An 18,061-nucleotide genomic window follows, 5' to 3' on the forward strand; every position below is an offset into this window, starting at 1 on the left:
TGAGATTTTAATGATAAGATTTACATATTATATGGTTTAAAATATATAAACCTGTGTTTGAAAACCATACTTTATCTACACTAATATTATAAAGAGGAAAACTTTGTTTGTTTGTTTGATTGTGATGAATAGGCTCATAAACTACTGGACTGATTTTAAAAATTCTTTCATCATTCGAAAGTTACATTATATTTACTTACTAGGAATTATCGAAACAAAATCGTTACTTACCTACAAATACATATTAATCTCCTTTAGCACAAAACATATAATTTGACTAAATTATGCATGAAGAAAATGCATTTAACCGCTCTATATAGATATCATCTTCGGACTCTCCGAGAATATGACAGTTGCCGAACAGTGACGAAGACATTTCTATGCGCATTATTACTTTTGGATTACTATACCTGCTTTTAGATGTATTGTTGTATGTTTTAACTGTCTTTTACGTACCTATTCACAGCTTTTAATTGTATAGTACGACGACTGTTTCATTTCATCCTCCGGTACCTATATTTATTCTGTAATTGTCAATTGGAGATTATTTATTGTAATTCTTTTAAACTTTGACAAAATTATTGTTGTTCAAGCTTCCACTCATTCTTTCAGTCATTGAAGACTCATTTTTTGATGTCAATTAGTCGTCCTCTTATGTATTTATTATAAAAAAATCCTTGTTTTGATTACAATTTTTATCGTTGTTTTTATTGTATTTTCCAGATACGACTTGGGAAGTGGTGAAGTCGTTATAATAGCGAATCATACGAAAGTGGATGATGGACTGTGGCATAGAGCGCGGGCTACTAGGTAAGATGATTTTTTTTATATACATGTAACGAATTGCAATAATTGCTATACAAATAACAAATATTTTAATAAGTCTGTTCGTCTGATGTTACATATGAAAAAAAAAATGGTAATGAGAAATAAATTACTAAAGATATCTTATACATTTCATTTTATTTTTTCAAATCTACCCTCAGAGAAATATTTTTTGCGACCACTATTAATAAAAATGTTTTGACATATCAATTTATGCTATCAATTACTTAAAATACAAAGAATTTTTTTTCTGAAAATCTAGGGTATAAATTCAAAAAATTACATAATATTTCAGAAACAGACAAGCGGGAGTGTTAGAAGTGGATGGGTTGGGTTCGGTCGGCAAAATATCACCGGGCAAGTTGAAGCAGTTGAACACTGAGAACGGTTTATATATAGGTAAGTATTTTTCTGGTTAATAGGTATTTTTATTATATTTTTCTTAAAGAAAAAATATCTAGTTTCTTTTTATATTGACATTGCATAAACATTACAAAAAAAACATGGTAAAAATATTTTTAATTTTTTTTGGGTTATGACGATTAGAATCCCGCCGAGTTATTTATTTATTTATTTATTTCATTAAGGATCACCAACATGACATACACTGATACAGAGATAAAAGCATTAAAGTAATTACAATCGTAGACATAGTGCTGTCACAATTATAGGCAACCACCACTAACAAATACAACATTAAATCCAAATCTAAGACACACAGTCTGCAGCTAACTGCAGATTAGGTAAAAAATACACATATACATAATACATAAAACATAAATCCAATTTTGACGGCAAAATAATCAAATTAATGTTAAAAGAAAACTACATTTGATCAACTGGGTTTTGGCAAAGGTTCAATCGAGAGCAATTCCTTTTTAAATTTATGTACAGTATTTGAGAAAATGTCAATAGTCTTATTATTGCCAGAAACTATATTATTATATTCTTTGGTAAGGCGAGAGATGCCTGAATAATGGCCTAGATTACTATTGTGGAATTTTGTATGGAACGGCATATTATTAGAATTTCTAGGCAATCTGACTGGAACTTTAAAGTTAAGCTGAGATACCAATGACGCACAATCGATTGACCCATTCACCAATTTATGTAAAAAGACCTGATCCAAAACCTTCCTCCTCTGATAAAGTGTTCGTATTTTAAAATAATCAAGACGTTCTGAGTAACTACGAATTTTTTTGGCTACGTTGCAACTATACGCTAGATGCCACAAAAATCTTTTTTGAATGCGTTCAATATTGTTAATATGAATCTTGTATTTTGGATTCCATATTACGCTGCAATATTCTAATTTGCTTCTGACTAGGGCATTAAAGAGGGTAATTTTTGTGAGAGGGTTCCTAAAATTTTTACAAGTTCTCAGTAAAAAGCCCAACATTTTGAAACCGTTATTAATTATATTGTTGAAGTGGGCGTGAAAATTAAGTTTTGCATCGAAATAAACACCTAAGTCTTTTATTTTATCTACTGTTGCTAAGATATGATTATTAATCTGGTAACTGGGTGCAATAATGCCTCTACTTCTATGTCTGCTAAATCGTATATGGTAGCATTTTTCTGAGTTAAGTTTCATTTTGTTGATGTTACACCATTCTGCCAAAGAGTTTATGTCCTTTTGGAGAAGAGTACTATCAGTGGTTGATTTAATTGTTCTCAGAATTTTAAGGTCATCTGCAAATAAAAATATTTTTGAGTACTTTAAGTTAAGTGGGAGGTCATTTATGAATATATTAAATAAAATGGGGCCTAAGTGGGACCCTTGTGGAACTCCGGATTTAGTTGAAAAGGGCTCAGAGGCAAAACCGTTTACCACTACTCTAGAATAGCGACCCAAAAGATAACTCGAAAACCATCCCAACAGACCACCGCCAATACCTATGTTGTGTAACTTTTGGATCAATATATTGTGATCAACTTTATCGAATGCCTTGCAGAAATCTGTGTATATGACGTCAACACAAGTATGCGCTTCAACAGCCTCTACAAGACATTCGAGATAAAGTAGAAGATTTGTGCTGGTGGATCTATTTTTTGTGAAACCATGCTGAAACCTGCTGACCGATTGTTTGATATGGGAAGTGATAATTGGGCAGATAAGACTTTCAAATACCTTACCAAAAACAGATAGGATTGATATAGGTCGGTTATCAATTTTTTTTAAACCTAAATTGCATTCGACGTTGTAAAAATAACAATTTGTTTTTATATGGTTTTTGTGTCCACGCCTTTTTTTATTTTTTGATAGATATTTTCATGCAGTTTCATAATTTCTGGATAATTAGTTCAATTTTAACTAGAAACCTACAAACTCGATCCAGAAATTATGTTGTTGGCCCTTACTTGATTATTTTTTAATTACAAATAAATAATATTTAATTGAATTATTTGCAGGTGGTCTACCGTCCATAGAGATCAATACGAACAACCGCTACAAATCCGGTCTGATCGGTTGCGTCTCACAAATATCACTGAGCGGCGATTTCGATATACCATTAACACTTTCAAAACTACCCCACACTATAACGAATAATGTCGGACGATGCACACCGTGAAAATAATATTAATAACCAAAAAAATATATTATTGATTTTTTTTTGGAAGAGGGTACTTGCGAAAAAATTTTTTATTATTAATTTATTTTTAAGTGTTCTATAATTTAAATGAACGATTTTTAATATCACTGATGAGAATGCCTATTAATAATAAATCTGTAAATATATCATACAATTAAAACGATTATAAAATTTCAAGCGTACATATTTGTTTGAGTAATGTGACGTCACAACCATTGCAGACTGCTCAATATCGATTTGGCGGCATTTAATAAATATTTTATTCAGTTTATTCCCTAGCACATGGTTACATTATTAATAAAAGATAATAACAAATTATAAAGGCTGAAATATTTAATCAAGTACCCTATTATAACCCAACTCCGCGAAAACATATCAATTCAAACATCGGAGGCAATAAAATTATTTTATCTGTACCATTAGTCAATTTATTATCTGTATCGCGACCTTCCCCTTGGCGTTATTATTTACGTACAATGTAACTTTTCGAAGTGCTTTACTATCTAGTAGATAAAAAAACCTATTTGTAATGTTATAAAATTAAATATAGTCGTACAAGTGATTCGCACGCGTTCTTTCCGTTTACAAAAATATAGTTTCAATTATCTATAGACACGACTTGTTATATAAGAGTGTGGCGTATGAACAGATAGCTGTCTCACTCTAGCGTATCTGGTTCAGAGTGTTAGAGTGAGACGGCACGACCCGTGACGTCGTCCCGTTTATACGCGCTATATTTATAAACTAGTATGTACACGTAATAGCATTTGTATTGAATTTTTGCATAAACGTGTTTTAGAACGTATGTAAGTAGATAATTAATAGTATTCGGTATTACTGAGCTTCTATATTAAGCGTAGCCCTGTTTTTTATTTATGCTTCGCTTCCGTTTCACTCAAATATATTGTAATGTTACAGAACTGTTCTGTAGGAAATGCATTTATTTTGTCTTAATTATTTTTAAGTAAGTCTTTGAAAATACCTTAAAACGTTAATATTGTATCGTGTTTAATGTGATTTTAGAAATTGAAGACATTACAAGGATTTCCAATGCTATCTATTATCCGGAAAAAATTACAAAAAATTTTCGAAACATCAGACAAAATTTTTTTTTTCTTTAATTCTATAATAATGTCTTTAATTTATAAAACTATATAAAATTAAACGCTTATATTTTGCAAAAAACCTATATATGTATAATAAAATGCTTAATAAATTTTATACGCATTCCTCAAATCCCACTGTTATCACTAATTTGTCAATTAATAAATCCACAGGGTTAAAATTGTTTCTATAACATATCTTTGTGATTTTTTGCATTTATTTAATTTAAATATCTCCCACGCTTTCTTCATTGTTCACGAAATGAATGAACAAAAATGTCTAATCGAAACGACCAAAAAATTGTTTAATTTTGAATTAGTGTTTTGGAGTCATTGTTGGAGGGTAGTTAAAATTTTGTTGGATTGCATGATTGTACCTATTCATTTATGTACATATAGTATGGTTACAATATTAAGTACATATTTATTCTTTGATTATTTACATTTATTTACTATATACTTAACTACTGATAATATGTGTAAGAAATAGATTTTTTTCTTGATATGAATAATTTAAAAAATGTTTAATCAATACATGATTCACCAGTCGGAAGATATTCTTGAATGACACGTGCATTTTTTAAATCTCGAATATTCTAAATTCAAATACATTCACAAATGTCCAAACTACCCACATTTCTAATGACTCCAATACACTTGACTATACCATATTATAATGTTGTTCATAAAATATTGTATAATGATACTCAAATAACACTTACCAAATATGAATCTAGTCTGTTTGTTTAATACTATATAGAAATGATCTCATAAATAACAATTATGTATATTTAATATTTATTTATTAGACGGTTTGAGTGTTTATTTATTATGAAAGTGTATATTTTGAAGGGCGTTATTGAGATTATGTAGTCTATAGATTTTTTGTCTGACTAACAGTTCCTAGTTCCTAATTTTTTTAACGATTTTTCCAATTTTTGTACTAAATTTTCTCTTTCAGACCTTTTACTGCATTTAATGTTCAACTTTTGGTGACCGCTTGAATATTTAAAAGCTTTTTGTTTCATTTATTTTGAGTCCTAGAATTATATCTCAATAACGCCGTTTCATGCCTGGGTTAAATTGATAAATCATAACAACCTTTTACACATATTTTACCTAAACTTCAGATAATCCTAAACCTTTTTTATTAATCAAAAAATAAATAAAACTGAAATTAATTTTAAATCGACATATATAGTCATTTGCAATAATACAACATCAACGTCATATGCATAATTGAACAAATTAAAAAAAAATGACTGCATAGTTTTTTGAGAAGAAAACGTTGATGCGCCATTTTTTTTTTGAGAATACATAATTATGAGCAGATAGTGTAACAAGTTTTTTTTTTGTGAATTAACCTACATCGTTGATAGTCAATTGATAAACAACATATACGTATTTTAAAGAAAGTTTTGTTACTGAAAAAAAAACATTTCAATATAACCCAGGCCCAGGGCGATTAGAACGACTAGCTTCGGTAGAATTAGTTTTGTATGTGAACCTGTCCGATGTAATATACGCCGTTATTTGTACAAAATTATATCACTAAAATATGTTTTTTGTGTTTTATTGCCCGTTTTACTGTATTGGTTCATTAAATACATGTGGTATTCAAGGTAAGTACTTATAAATATTTCTTATGTATTATGACAAAATGTAGGCAGGAAGGTCAAAAAAAATTGACTTTTTTTTCATTACTCTTCAACCTTTACTAATAATATGTAAAAATAAGTACAAAAAAATACAAAAATCTTTATTGTTACCTACTTAAACATTTTGTAGATAATACAATGCACTAATCTCCACACTAGGATTCCCTGTGTTGTGGAGAATAGTCTCTTCCACCTTACATCTATTTACACAGTTTATACAGAAGTAAATTCTTAAAGTGAACAAATTATAAAATTTTGCGGAAGTTTTGCGTCACGGACCATATTTTAAATATTATGTTAATTTATTACTCATAGCCTCGATAGAGCTAGGGGGTAAAACCAAGGATTTAGATTGTAAAAAATATAGGTCAATAAAACTGAATAAAACAAATGCTTTCGCATATTTACTCTCACTTTTACATTACATGGCGCTACGTTATATTTTTATTGTGTACTAGCTGCGCTCCGCGGTTTCGACCGCGTGGCTCCGCTTCTGTTGGTCTAAGCGTGATTAGCATATAGCCTTCCCCCTTCATCGCCAACAAACTGATCTACAGCTGTTTGGCGAAAATTTGTTAAAATAAAGATTTATAGATCAATAAAAAAATGGGCTATCCGTGTTGGATAAAATAATGTTTTGAATCGGACCAGTAGTTCTTGAGATTAGCGCTTCCAAAGCCAAACAAACAAACAAACTCTTCAGCTGTATAATATTAGTATAAAACAATGGCGTCATTCAGGAATTAGGAAAGACAATTGAATGCATGACATCATTAATTGTAAAACTATCAAACATATCAATAAATTGCAAACGACAGAACTGAATTAATTTCTTTGATAACTGAAAATGATTCATACAATATGCCGCGGGGTAAACCCAATGCGTAGTGGATTTTAATATGCTGACACACTAGCGAGTAATTTAATCGACGATTGTTCAGACTACTAGATTTTTTTTACATAACACTGACAAGATTATGTTTACTTGCAAGAAAATATTTTAATCGAGCACCTCATCCATTGTTTTAATAAGGTGTCAGAGTATATTATATAAGTATTCTCTATAATGATATTTTGAAATACCTACGTCCAGATAAATAAAAGTGTTACAAAACCAATAAATAGTACCTCTACTCATTTTTTCCTTTTATTATTCATAAAAAAGCACAAGTTGAGGAACCACCGTTTTTAAAATGCTTGTTATAAAATCGCAGTTGTGGCACTAGCTTAATAAATTACTTTACCGGTCCCACACGACCGCGATAGAAACATATCGTTGTCCCTCACTAACAGAACTGTCAGTTTACATTCATCTGTCACTTGAGTGACTTGAATAGTTTTATATCCAGTTTGCGTTCCTTTAGAGAGGAAGGTGGTTGTGTTACGGATTTGTCTCGAATATTTCGAAACTTTAAAAACTTTTTACGCAGTGACGAGATATTTACATACTGAATGATAATAATTATTGAGTATTGTTTGCACTATACGTACAAATAAGCAGTATTTTGTTTTGTTTAAGAACTACCAATAATACATTCGTTAACATTCCTCGGGTGTTACTTCGTGAAAAGTGTGTGAGAAATTGTTTGGAAACTTTTTTATATAACTGGATAATTTATTCTGTAAGTAATGTTCATTTTACTTTTATAAATAACTCTAATAAATGCTTACTTTTAAAAAACCAATTAACGACATTTGAAAAGTAGGACGGATGTTTGATTTCCGATTTCGAACATATTTAAATTTATTTTTAATAAAAAATACCTTTGAAACTTCATCCTGTTAGATTATTTATTATTATATTCGTGTTATTTTTGATGTACATGGTTGAAATAAGAAAATGAATTAAATGTTGTATGAATTTATAGCTAACATAATAAGTTAATACCTACAATGAACTAGATTCAATATGTACAGGATATTTAAATATCTATAGGTAGGTAGGTATATTGAATTATTATTATTAGTGCAAAAATATCCGTATAATACCTAGGTAGGTAGTAGGTAAGTGTAGGTACTAACTGTAAGGTTCAACCCACAGGTTCAACCTCAACGTTTATTGCGTGTCTTCCGTCTTCGAGGCATTTACAATAAATTATACTGTATGCCACACCTAGATACGAATAACAACAAAATTTTAACGTATGTAGGAATTTGATATTAGCATACTATAATAACAACTGTATAAACGTTTGTAACCTCACGCGTTTACCTAAGCGTTTACCGCTCAACCAATATTGATGAATTTTAATTTTTAATAGGTACGTATATTAAGTACGTATGTAGGTTACATTACATGTATATTGTATGGATGGACAAAACAGGTAGGCACCTAGGACCTAGGTAGTAGGTATTTTTAGATTATTATTTTTTTAGTATATTTTTTGTAGGTAGGTAGGTATCTACCTATGAGCGAAGTCTATAGTAATATGGTAATAGGTAGTTACCTAGTTCAACTTGTATCTTGATAAGACCCTCATAAAGTACCACATAGATAATAACATAAATGGAAAACAAGCGATTTATTCAAGCGAAGATGTCATTGACACGTCTGTTGCTCTGACAGCGTGACGAAAGCCTTCTGTCAAGTTGTTGTGACCAATTTGCAAGCACCCGTCGCAAAGGCCGTACCTAACTTTTGTTTTTCGCAGTTTAATGTTAATCCGAAAATCATGATAACATTCACTTGCTATTTACCATTCTGTTTCTGATAGTGTTTCTTAGAAACAGTAAACATTTTCTATTTCTCATAGGTAGGTAGCTAACTAGTAGAAACAAATGGAAAATTTATACGTTAATGTTAAGCCCAACATTTGAAGAAAATTGCAATCGAATTCTTTCACGCTATAATAATGAACGTAACAAAAATATGGAGCTATAGTTTGAGTCAAACGTAGGTGTTACAATGTATTTAGTAATCTATGGTCAAACTAGAGCTATTTGGTAGAAAGAACGAGTGATATTCTGTTAGTTCAAAGAAACTGGTTTACCTACCAAAGGTTAACTTTTGGGTAAACAAATTAATCTACTGCTAGAACGTCCTACACCTATCCTATGAGTATCATCGTTCTTATGAGAAAGTTGCATTATTGTGTATTCTGGTAATATTAAATTGACGAAATTAATTAGGTATATGTATAAAGTTGAATGTAATGTGTCTTCTCACACAAAAACTACTGCACCAATTCGCTTGAAATTTGCATTTACATATAAAGTGTTATTGATCGAATATATAAAGTCATTAAAAATCTTATCCAAAACACGTAATTATAAATTTCGAATCTATAAACAACCTCTACCAAAAAGAGTAGAGAATTAGCGAATTTTAGCATACTTAATAACTACTTATCTTTAAATAAATTACCATACAAAAAACACTAAACGAAAAACACAACAAACTTTTGTATTACTCACGCTATGGCCATGAAAGTTGAGACAAGCGTTCACCGTGGGACCAGCGTCAAGGATGTAGGTAGGAAACCGAGATAGTGTTCAAATTATTCGTGTTTATGGTTACCATATAACGCACTATAAACGATGCTGCCATAATTGAGATTCATATAGGAATAAAAAAAAACGATAAGATTTACTACAATTTTTTTCAATAGCGTTGTCTATTTACTTTCAAAAGGATTGTGTAAATAAACACGTAAGACAAATTATTACATTTTTTCGAAATAAGCTATAGTGCGTTTTCGTTTAGGTTACTTTTTTTTAGGAAATTTTAATGGTTCATCATCGTGAAGAGTCACAAATAACATATTTTATGAGAGAGAACATCAGATAGACCCTGATACTTAAATAAAGCTTAAATTACACACAAGAAACTAAATCGCTTAGCGGAAACATACCTACTCAGTCGCTGTTTTCGTTTTTTTTTTATATTTTTGTAAGCATATGGCAAAAGTGACATTATCTTGTTAATAGCTGTGCTCCGTGGTTTTACCCGCAGTGCTCCGCTCCTGTAAGTCTCAGCGTGATGATATACATAATATAACCTTCCTCGATAAATGGGCTATTTTTTCACCGAAAGAATTTTTCAAATCGGACCATTAGTTCCTGAGATAAGCGCGTTCAAACAAACAAACAAACTTCAGCATTATAATATTAGTATAGATTTTAGTGGCGTTAATATAAAATACGAAAAGAAAATTATTTCTTTTGATTGATAGGAGTAGAAGTAGGAGAGTAGGTATCTACTTACTGTCCAATACCCATCACATTGTAACTTTTAAGTAAACATAACTTACTATTATACTAGTACCTACGTACAGTACCTATTATATTATCTGTGCTATTATGACAATTAAATTCTATTTCTTATTTGACTCTGAACATGCAGAAAAACCGGAATCTATCACAAAGGCCTGTAAGGTCAGTACTCAGTCCTAAAAAATGTGACCTCGAACGATCATAGCTTTTTATTACTTGCGGCCTTAAGACCAGTTATTCCGTGACTTGTGTTATACATATATCTAAGACTCGATCGAGTGTTCAATTTCCTTAGAGTAAGATTAATTGAATGAAAGAAATTTCGGCGATAAGCAAAATGTTCAAATCACTATCACTACATACCTAGTATGTATAAAACAAAGTCGCTTTCCCTGTCCCTACTCCCTATGTCCCTTTGTATGCTTAAATCTTTAAAACTACGCAACGGATTTTGATGCGGTTTTAATAGATAGAGTGATTCAAGAGGAAGGTATATAATTTATTAGGTTTTAGACAAAGCGGGCGAAGCCGCGGGCGGTAAGCTAGTGTTACTCTAAAAAGAGAACTTGTGAGGAAGAGAGAATTATCAAATTATATCTAGGATTGATAAATTATATATCTATGGCGGTCGGATTTAAAATGTCACTTACTAGTACCTACATACTTGATGATTGTTCCTTTAACTCCTCGAGGAGCATAGATAGGGCCTCAGTAAACTTTTTCCAGTCACGTCGATTTTGGGCTTTTGCATTTGCTTTGACTTCTTGCCACGACAGGCCGGTTTTATTTAGAAATAGAATAGAAATAGAAATCGTTTTATTTGCCACCATGTAACTCTTAGTAATTAATACACAAAACAGAAAAAAAAAGATAGTAATGGAGGCAAAAAGGACTCCCCGTCAGCAAAGCAGCAACCATTATTTAAAATGTGTTGCTGCACTGATTTTCAGTTTAGTTTAGTTTAGTTCAGCAACCATGGATCTCTTCCACGATTCAGGGGGACGACCTTTCCTTCTACGACCATTCGGGGGCGTCCAGTATAAAGCTGTTTTTACTATATTACATACTTAGCAATTAAAAATTTAATGTGTTAATAAAAACAAATGCTTATTTAATTATTTAATTATCCTCACTAAATGTGCACCTTGAAAATAAAATAATTAAGAAATTTATTAAAATATTTGCACTTCCAAAACATGACTGACCCTAATTAACTCATTATCATTGCATTACACTTATCCGGTAGAAAATCCACAACATCACTGCTCCAATCGGTGAGGGAAATGTGCTATATATAACAATTTGACAATAATTTCACGTTAGTTTTTTTTTTTCTTGTTAATACACTGAGAAATTAAGTTGACACTCCCGAACGGGAAACTCTTATTTATTAGTACATAAAAGGCTACATTGTTTATCAACATTGTTATTTTATGCAATAATTTCGGATTTAACTTCCGATACCGTGTCCCGTATGTAATTGATACGAGGAAGATACCGAAGATTCTTGTCTTGGAAAGTCCCGTGGGTATTTCCTTCTCAAATAGAACTCTTAACTCACTCTATTTTGCGTGCTTGCGTGTTTATTATATTAGATTGGAAAAATATTTTATGAACGTTTATGAAATTTGTGATGCAAGAACATTCTTACAGTAAGTTTTTCGACATATTTATTCGTTCATTTTAGGTTAACCTGTACATAACATATTAAAACAATTCTACCATATATACATTTCATCTCTATATATAAAAATGAATCTCTATTTCCCTTGGTAACGGCATCACGCGTAAACGGGTGCACCGATTTCGATAATTCTTTTTTTATTATATTCCTTGAAGTACGAGGATGGTTCTTATGGAGAAAAAACGTAAATATGTACCACGAGCGAGGCCGGGGCTGACCGCTGGTAGATTAAAACGAATAAATCATATAACGGACCGGTATTTTCCAAACATACGACACCGATTAACTCAAGAAAGCAGGTGAAAAATGATCGATTGCAATGCTTACAGCATACTAAACAACGCTTGCTTAAGAACCGGTACAGTGACGTCACAGGGCCCTGGCCGAGATTGTCACTTACCTAATAGATCTGAATTGACCTTACGAGTACGTGGATTAAAATAATAAATGTAGTTTAAGAAACTAAAACGCTGCTGTAAGATAAATTCATGAAATTGTTCTTTGTCACCGATCTTAAGTTTACATTGTTTGAATTAAATCTGTCCGTTTAAAATGGGGTCAAAATCGAGTTTAAAGGAGATTTTACACAAATAATACATTATACAGTTCATATACAGGTTGTTTTGTATGTCGGCAATCGAAAAGGAGGCTACTAGGTTTTCAGTTTTCATCTTAGTGTTAATTTTGTTATAAATTCTCAATGGCTAAATAGATTTCGATTACTTCGACCTCACAACAGTTTTGTTAAAATAAAAAATAAATGATTAATGAATATTCAACGCAGTGGATATTTTTCATTAGGTATAATATATAATATATGCAGTAGATACCTTTTTACATTTTTTTGTAACTATGTAAATATTATAATATATTATATGGATGTGAGACAATTTATAAAAGAATAAGATCTTGAACAATAAAACAAATTCTCACGTTTTTATAATGGATAATAAGATTAACAAGATGCCATAATATTGTGCAATGTTTACATTATTTATAAAAGAGCTCTAAAAAAATGAATCGTAGTTCTACTACTAGTATAGTATTACATATATTATCTGGTAGTAGAACACCAAAATTCTATTATTTTTGTGCTTCGTCATCATTAACTTAGTAAAAAGAATTATTTTCAACACTTCATACAATAGGTAGGTGCTAGCTGGCCCGGCACACGTTGTGAAGGACTTATTTTTTAGAGTAAATTATGACCTATTCTTAAACCTAGTATACATTTAGATTTAAATTGTAACATAAATAGAATGAAAGAGATATATAAATGAATCGAATCATATATTATAATCTCTAATATTTACACAGGTACTTCCCTACTAGTAATATTAGTTATTTTACTATCCACATACATAATATAAAAATGTTTATTTACCAGTAGATGGTAAATACACCTTATATGTAACAATGAATCTAAAGAAATATGGTCTGACAATCAGATAATAGAGCTATCTGCTATAGCATTCAATGAAGTCAAATAAAAAATATATCTATTAAAACCTATTACGTTTTATGCAATTTTTAACTATATTATAACCGAGTAATTATTAGTAATTAATATAACACAATAACTAAGGTTACATTTAAAATTATACGCTAAGGAAATGAGTCGCGTGGGAAAGATATCAACGCGTTCCGCTTCTCATCGGAACACGTAATATATTGGAATTTAATATTATCTGTTAGCCGTATATAATATAGTATGACGAATGAAACATTGATTTAATAAAGATATACTATTATTAGTATTTTTATTGCACATAAAAATAGAAAAAACACACTTCAAATTGGTAAAATTATTGCTTCGTCACTGATTTTTGTTAGGGCTACAAAGTTTGAATGAAATCTGTCCTTTTAAAGTGGGTCAAAATCGAGTCTAAAGGAGTCGGTTAGGGTTACATACATAGAGATAAGAGTAAGGTAATAAAAGGGTGTTAATAAATTAGGAAAGCGTGATTATATATCCGTTTGTATATAAGGTAAAACTAGATTGGCATTCAAATCAAAAGGTTGTGTGACAAATGAGCTTCGAATGCTTCTGTTATCCGAACACCATATGTATGTATAAGCACAGACTAATAATAATATACTACGTATACAATAAGTAATCTTTGTTTTATCCGGAAACCACGTATGATCTTATTTAATAATATAACAATATCTTATTATCAATGAAGAATAAACAACGTGACGACAGCAAATCGTAATTTTGATACATTTGAATTTTCCATAGAAATAGATATGTTTAATGTTTATTTATTTATATAAAAAAGACTTCTAAAAATATAAGTTATGATTTATTTATTTTACCAAAGAAAGAAGAAAGTTGATATGTCACTCGACAAACAATTATAACTGCAAATTGTTTACTTTATTGTAGGTACACATAGAAAGGTTTTCCTTTCTCTACAATTTAAACGAATAGTTGAAAGCAATGAGTGAATTTAAGTACATAATACACACGTACAATAGTATTATATATATATGTGGATGTATATTTAAAAGATTTTTATTAATAAAAATTTCATTTATCGAATGCAAAAATTTTATTTAAGTCGAACTGTTTTGAAGTTAAATTGAAACTTCAATATTTGCTGCTTAAACTAAATGTGGAATAACTTGAATCGAACTTAGCAAATAGGTAACACGAGGAATGTAGGTCAGCGTACACAAGTATTTCCAATTTAGCTTAGAATTTTCTAGACGGGTTTTAAGTTCTATATTTGTATGCTATCCTTATACTTTGTACAGGGGGTTTTAGAAATCTAACTCAATTGCATATTTTTCGAAAATCCATAAAAATATTAAAACATTATCCCTGTAATTTACTACGAATCAAAAATCAATGACAGATGATTATAAGTTACCTGCACTTGGACAGCATAGTGGATTATTTATCCTACACCTTCATAGGAATTTTAGCTTACATTAAAAACAAAATAATTCGCTTTTCTTTTCTCGTAGACTGGTAGAAGCCCCTTGTACTGTATCATATTAGTTATTTTCTCATTATTTTTTTGTATCCTATTAATATTATAAAAGCGAAAGTTTGAAATAATGTAAAGATGCTTCGTACTTTCACGCAAAAGCAGCTTATTGAATCTGTATGAAATTTGGCACACAGATAGATCTCTTAAATGCGTGTGAAGCCGCGGGATTCAGCTAATAAAATATAGAGTAAAATAAATAGGAGCCATGTGTTCCTGCTATGGGAACGATAAGGGCTGATTAAAACAAATTAACTGGGTTAGTAGCTTTGCAGTTAGCTTACAACCAAACTATTCCGTAACCTAGCAACCACACAACAATCGTTATTTTCTTTCAGTTTCTTGACCCTTGCCCTAAGACACGAAGGGTGTGAATAATTTAAATCCCCATAAAATTGCCGATAACCTACATTAACACAATTAAAGAATTAATTGTGTTTCTTGGCCTAGTTTAGTAGTAAATTAATTTAATGGGAGTTCTAAATGACCGTTACAACTGTGCTTAAAAAAGACTTGGTTAAGAAACTTCGGCGTTATTTATGAGTATCTTATAAAATGTTATTTACGCAAAACATGCTCATGTGTTTAGAAATAAAAGGTTTTTGGTGGATTTAAAACGCGATTTGTTTATTACATTATAAACTATCCCGACGTTTCAAGCTCTGTAAAGCGAGGGAGATATCGAGAAAATTGTATTTATCTTATTTTTGAACGATTTTCTTTATAAAAATCTCGTTCTACTGCCAGATAATAATTTAAAAATTGACATCTCAATTATTACATAAAAAAAGAAAGGCTAAACAAATAAACAGCATTGAATTATGTGTTATTTATGTCAAAATAATAATGTAACTCTTTTATCAATTAAGGATAATAACTAGTGAAAATACAAAATTATATATATGTGCTTGATTTCAATAATAATCTAGTTCTAACTTCTAAGCTATTCTCAACAGGCAAGGTCAAAATCTAGTTAACCTAGTTATTTCAAGGAATTTCCATGGCAAATCGTATCTCAGATATTTTTTAGTTTTGCTCATTAGCGTTCTATCAAATAATTATATTCATTTACATAACATCAATGACCTTACTAGAAGAATATACGTTAAAAACTTTTAGCAAATTTGTCCATTACCTACCTATGTATACCATTAAGTTGTATTACAATTGGAAAACTAAAACATACCCTGTTTAAAATTTCGTGTCCTTTATTTCCTTCCCAAAATAACTAAAAAATAAATTGATTTGAATTCAAAATTTCATAAGTTAAAATGGATAGCTGAGTAATATATTAAATATCAAATTTTAAATCCATAAATTATTCAAACGAATTAAAACGCATTAACAGTATTATTTTCCTGTTTACTTTTTTTAAAATGTTATTTTATGGCCTTTGCGATAATTATTATGCTATTTTTCCGTTGATTTTTCTGCGATTTTTTCACACGTTTATATTTGAATAGCCTTTATTAGTGGCCAAAATTATCAAAGCTTAGTTATAGCGAAATTACGAATTATTGTTTATCATAGAGCGTAATTTACTTCCTTTGTTAGTGTAGAGAAAATTTATGATATTTTTTGTGCTCAATTTATGGCGAGATAATATTTTTATTTATTTATTATAAGGCTGTAATACAGTAAAGTTGGCAGACACAACTCAAACTCAAATATTTATTTATTCAATTAGACTTCTTCTAAAAGCACTTTTGAATCGTCATAACATTATTTACATTTACCACTGATTTAACTATAAGTGGCCTAATTTTTAACTCGGTACAAATACTATCTAGCTTTAAAATAAGTTTATTCTTATATAAACCCAAGATTATTTTAAAGCATTACTTGTCTTACAATATACCGTGATTCAGAATTCCTTGTTGTTTTCCGCAATCCTTGAACTTGGAAAGTACATAGGTACAATCGGCAGGTGAGCGTTATAGCGAATTCTTATGTTAGTAGATTATAAAACGAGTTTATTAATACGTGTTTGTGTTGATAAAAATACGTATTAAAAATATATAATTTACAGGTTTTTAATGCTGTTGCAGTTGTAGATAGAGATGTTTTCATAGAAGTCTAAGAATAATTTTAGCTTAATTTTCCTGGGGCCTTAGCCAAACGGCAAAACGCCAAGGAATAGAATACGCTATCGATAGAAATTGACATAAGCGTATGATGTTTTGCATAAGGATTCGGTCACCCTACCAACGACAACGACGACCACGAACAAAATTTTCATCCAGTCGCAATTAAATAAAATTGTGCAAAACACAATTAAAAATGAAATTTAAGAATTTCCTGTCATATTGGTGTTTGGAAAAAAATTTTTGAGATCAATGGATAAACAAACAGGTTTTTCATAGAAACGGTGGCTCCTAGAAAAAAATGTATTTAACCTTTTTTATAGATAATTAGATTATATACAATTTTGGTTCAGGTGATTGTATGATAAACTTACCGTCTCGGCGAAAATCGCAAAAAACCCTATTTCTTTTTATTAATTGACCTCGAATTTTTTTATTCCTGAGTACCAGAATGACGGGAGATTTTAATATTGATTTTGAACAAATTTCGGCAAGATTGGAACTTTGGTCGTGGTCGTCTGCGTCGTTGGTAGTGTGATCGAACCATTACCAAAATGTCATGAGCTTATGTCAATAATTAGCGTTAGCAGTTTCTATTCCATGGCGTTACGTACGTTTGTCTAAGGCCCCAGTAGTTACCTACTGTATCGTTTTTCGACTGTCAATTATCTTTTCTGTTTTTTCTCTTTATATTTTTGTGCTACGGAATATAATTACCTTTCAGATATTTATTTTTATCTTTTAGAAAATATATAACAGTATATTCTAGATAAACCTAGAAACATAAGACCATACATAAGTAGGTATGTATGTTCTTATGTTTCTAGGTTTAAATAAGTAGGTATTTATAATTATAATTATAATCAGTGTGATTTGTTTATCGTTCTTCTTTCTTATGAATCGTA

General features: G+C 30.3%; 2 protein-coding genes across 3 annotated transcripts in view; both read left to right on the plus strand.

The window, feature by feature from the left end:
* The window catches only part of LOC123703062 (pikachurin-like), a 145,350-nt gene extending 141,905 nt beyond the window's left edge, over window positions 1-3,445 (plus strand). Inside the window, exons 16-18 of the mRNA XM_045650938.1 lie at window positions 724-810; window positions 1,121-1,224; window positions 3,238-3,445. Of these exons, the coding sequence (XP_045506894.1) occupies window positions 724-810; window positions 1,121-1,224; window positions 3,238-3,398 (352 nt within the window). The 3' untranslated portion in view covers window positions 3,399-3,445. The remainder of the gene's footprint in view (window positions 1-723; window positions 811-1,120; window positions 1,225-3,237) is intronic.
* Window positions 3,446-7,524: 4,079 nt separating this feature from the next.
* Window positions 7,525-18,061, plus strand: part of LOC123703193 (putative ferric-chelate reductase 1 homolog) — a 29,225-nt gene continuing 18,688 nt past the window's right edge. For both annotated transcript variants that reach the window (XM_045651116.1, XM_045651117.1), the window contains exon 1: window positions 7,525-7,802. The gene's annotated coding sequence lies outside the window, so the exon portion shown is untranslated. The remainder of the gene's footprint in view (window positions 7,803-18,061) is intronic.

This window comes from Colias croceus, chromosome 25 (genome assembly GCF_905220415.1).
Source record: "Colias croceus chromosome 25, ilColCroc2.1".
Taxonomy (NCBI): Eukaryota; Metazoa; Arthropoda; class Insecta; order Lepidoptera; family Pieridae; genus Colias; species Colias croceus.